This window comes from Rhinolophus sinicus, chromosome 6 (genome assembly GCF_057876585.1).
Source record: "Rhinolophus sinicus isolate RSI-liver-muscle chromosome 6, RSI-T2T, whole genome shotgun sequence".
Taxonomy (NCBI): Eukaryota; Metazoa; Chordata; class Mammalia; order Chiroptera; family Rhinolophidae; genus Rhinolophus; species Rhinolophus sinicus.
The window spans coordinates 42,966,726-42,970,577 of NC_142506.1; the positions used below are offsets into that span (position 1 = coordinate 42,966,726).

Here is a 3,852-nt window from a genome sequence, read left to right on the forward strand (position 1 = left end):
TTCAAGAGTTCAGGCTGACTGAGAGCTGCTCAGAATCCTTTACATACTTTCTCTTGATGTATTGGCAGTGAAGACTCAAATCTTCCTACCTCTGTCCAGACCTGCTCACCCCACTAGTGCTTAGAGCAGAGAGAGAAGCCTTTCAGCTACAGACAAAGGGACTACACCAGAGGAGTCCTGGGGGATAAAGAATGCAAACTGACAAACAGGCATGGATTCCTCAGAGCAGGTTGTGCACTCGGACCCGTGAGCAAGGTGAGAACATTGGACTGTCATATTAAGTAATGACACTAAGGAAGATGAGAACAGAGGCAAACAATGGGGAAAGGTTTTTCTGGCTTATTTTCTGATCTTTGGTGATTCAGGACATCTCACAATGCCAGGAAGTTACCCTGTTCAGAGGGGATTGGCATTGAAGGAAGAAAATATCATATTGGGGTGAAGAGTCAAGAAATTGCAATGTTGTCATACTTTGCAATCACAGTTGCAAACTGTCAACCACAGTTCCATGGTGGGCTTTTCTCACAAGAAGAGTCACAGAAATGTTATTCTTGGAGAGGGCTGATGAATTAAGGAGGAGACTTTACTAAATGAAAAACAAGGAGATCCTTTCACTTTGTAGATAAGAACAACTGTTTTCAGCTAATGTATGCTTATTGAGCATCCATAGCTTACTTTTCTTCTCTCTATGGATTGTATTGTGTTGGTGCAAACATAATTGCGGTTTTTGCATTGTTGAAATTTGCCATTTAATATTGGAATACATTCTTAAATACATATGGTTATGTTATACATCACTTTAATGCGCATTTCTCACTTTATACTTTTTTGCTAATGACTTATTACTTGCTGTTAATTTAATATTTATTTTAGACTATGAAAATGATATTAGACAAAAAGCAAATTTGAGTGACTTTCTTTTTTGTTTTTTTTGTTTTTTGTTTTTTGTTAGAACAACTCAGCAAAATAAAATTCCGGTTTATTGTTGGACAACATTGTTTCACACATACATCAAACAGGCCAAAAAAAATAAACAGCAACTTCATAGACAAAAAAAGGAAAAAAAGAAACCTTTTATCTTTGGCCTTTTTAACCATCTCATACAAACCAACTACTTATAGTACAGCTAAGTACATACACAAAAAAAGTTACTGGAATGCTTGGAATAAGATTGTTTTTTTGTTGTTGTTTTTGCTTTTTTTACAAGGTTTTTTTTCTCCTTTGAGATTATAATGAACATGGTCACACCACAAGTAAAGTCAGAAGTAGGACAGAGAACGCTCCAAAGGCTGGTTTGGTCATCACGAGATCATTAAAAATGGCTGACCCCTAACAATATGTACAAAAATATAAAATGTAAATAAAAAATACAAACAAATTTTCCTTTTTAAAGTACTTTTAAGAAAAAAAGCAGGGCCTTGGAAGTTTTGGTTCTTTTTTCCTCCCCTGTTGCAAATTCACGTTGTGGTTTTGGTTGGTTGGTGGAGAGCGTGTCATCATCTGCGGGTGGCACTGCCCGTGGTGGGCGGGCAGGCGGGCGGGACTCTCTACTCGAAGGTGACCACGTTTAGATTCTGAGACGGGAAGTGGAAGGTGAATAGGTCACGGCGGCCTTTTTTATTTTTAAGTTTAACTTTTCCTTTTTTTGCTGTCTAGTCATCTTCATCAGTCTTCTGCTTCTTGGTGTCAACATCGTCATCCTCATCATCTTCAGCTGCCCGCTTGCCCGTAGTTGCCTCAGCCTCCTCATCTTCATCCTCTTCCTCACCATCACCTTCCTCCTCCTCCTCCTCCTCCTCTCCTCCTTCTTCCTCTTCTTCATCTACCTCATTGTCAGCCTCCTGCTCCCCATTTTCCTCATTAGCGTTCCCGTTAGCAGGTGCGTCTCTTCCATTTTCTGCCTCCTCCACAACTTCCTTCTTCTCCTTTAAGTCCTTGGTGGTGATCTCGGAGCTGGTGTCCACGGCCGCGTCTGACATGGTGGGGCACGCCGGTGATCCTAAGCAGCGGATTAGAAAGAAAGCGAGAGTTCGAGGACTCTAGCGAAAAAGCTGCCGGAGTCCGCGGCGGCGGAAGAGGCGCGCGGCGGAGGTGGTTGCGGCGAGTGGGAGCCAGACACGGGAACAATGCAAAGATGGCTTTTCAGAGCAGCCAGTCGAGTGACTTTCTTATTCGAGTTCAAAATGGGTTGTAAAGCAGCAGAGACAACTCACAACATCAATGCATTTGGCCCAGGAACCGCTAACGAACGTACAGTGCACTAGTGGTTCAAGAAGTTTTGCAAAGGAGACGAGAGCCTTGAGGATGAGGAGCGTGGTGGCTGCCATCGGAAGTTGACAACGACCAATTAAGAGCAGTTATCGAAGCTGATCCTCTTACAACTGCACGAGAAGTTGCCAAAGAACTCAACATCGACCATTCTACGGTCATTTGGCATTTGAAGCAAATTAGAAAGGTGAAAAAGCTCAATAAGTGGGTGCTTCCTGAGCTGACCGCAAAGTTAAAAAATCATTGTTTTGAAATGTCATCTTCTCTTATTCTACCCAACAACAATGAACCATTTGTCAATCGGATTGTGACGTGCAATGAAAAGTGGGTTTTATACGACAACTGGCGTCGACCAGCTCAGTGGTTGGACCAAGAAGAAGCTCCAAAGCACTTCCCAAAGCCAAACTTGCACCAAATAAGGGTCATGGTCACTGTTTGGTGGTCTGCTGCTGGTCTGATCCACTACAGCTTTCTGAATCCTGGCGAAACCATTACATCTGAGAAGTATGCTCAGCAAATTGATGAGATTCACCAAAAACTGCAACGCCTGTAGCCGGCGTTGGTCCACAGAAAGGGTTCAATTCTCCATGACAACACCCGACCACACGTCACACAACCAATGCTTCAAAAGTTGAATTGGGCTATGAAGTTTTGCCTCATCTGCCATATTCACCTGACCTCTCGCCACTTCTTCAAGCACCTCAACAACTTTTTACAGGGGAAATGCTTCCACAACCAGCAGGATGCAGAAAATGCTTTCCAAGAGTTCGTTGAATCCCAAAGCACGGATTTTTATGCTATAGGAATAAACAAACTTATTTTTCATTGGCAAAAAATGTGTTGATTGTAATGGTTCCTTAATAAAGATGTATTTGGGCCTAGTTATAATGATTTAGAATTCATGGTCCAAAACCACAATTACTTTTGTACCAACCTAATAGCAGCATTTCCCAAATGAGTTTTGTGCAATATTCAACCCTTGGGATGCCCCACAGGGAAAGTTTCATGGTGAAACTTTGGGGGACCATTGTCTACTACACCTTCCCTGTGGACATATAGAGAAGGCTATTCAACCAAGAAAAGGAGAAATACATCATATTTACATGTTGGCTTATATTAAAAACGATAGAGGGATAAAACATTATAAATGGTTATCTATAGGGAAGGGAGGCAATAGGGTGAAGAGAACATAGATAGAAACTAGGCTTCTTTGAACATACCTTATTTTGTACATCTAACTTTGGAATCATGTAAATATTATGGAGTATTCTAAAACAAAGCTAAATAAATTTAAAAAGCAATTGCTAAAAATTGAAAGTAAAATGAAATAAATGAACCTGTTCCTAGGTGGCACATAGTTCTAAAAAGGAAATATTCCTACTGACTTTAAAACTGAATGACTTGACTGTACATCCCTTGTCCCAAGGATATAAACCAAACCAAACCATCCAACCAAACAAGAAACCCCCCAAGATATGAAACTGTTTTCAGTAATCATATTGTTGTTGGGAATGTTGATAATTACAAGTATTATTTTGAGACTTTGTGTGTGTTATTATAGGAAAAGTAATTATGTGGGTGGTG

The 3,852-nt window shown here is 40.8% G+C and overlaps 1 protein-coding gene across 1 annotated transcript; it reads right to left on the reverse strand.

The window, feature by feature from the left end:
* Nucleotides 1–962: 962 nt before the first annotated feature.
* On the reverse strand, nt 963–2,173 carry LOC141567824 (prothymosin alpha-like). The gene has a single exon (XM_074316427.2). The coding sequence runs from the start codon at nt 1,977–1,979 to the stop codon at nt 1,653–1,655; it is 327 nt and encodes a 108-aa protein (XP_074172528.1). The 5' UTR covers nt 1,980–2,173; the 3' UTR covers nt 963–1,652.
* Between the last annotated feature and the right edge of the window lie 1,679 nt (nt 2,174–3,852).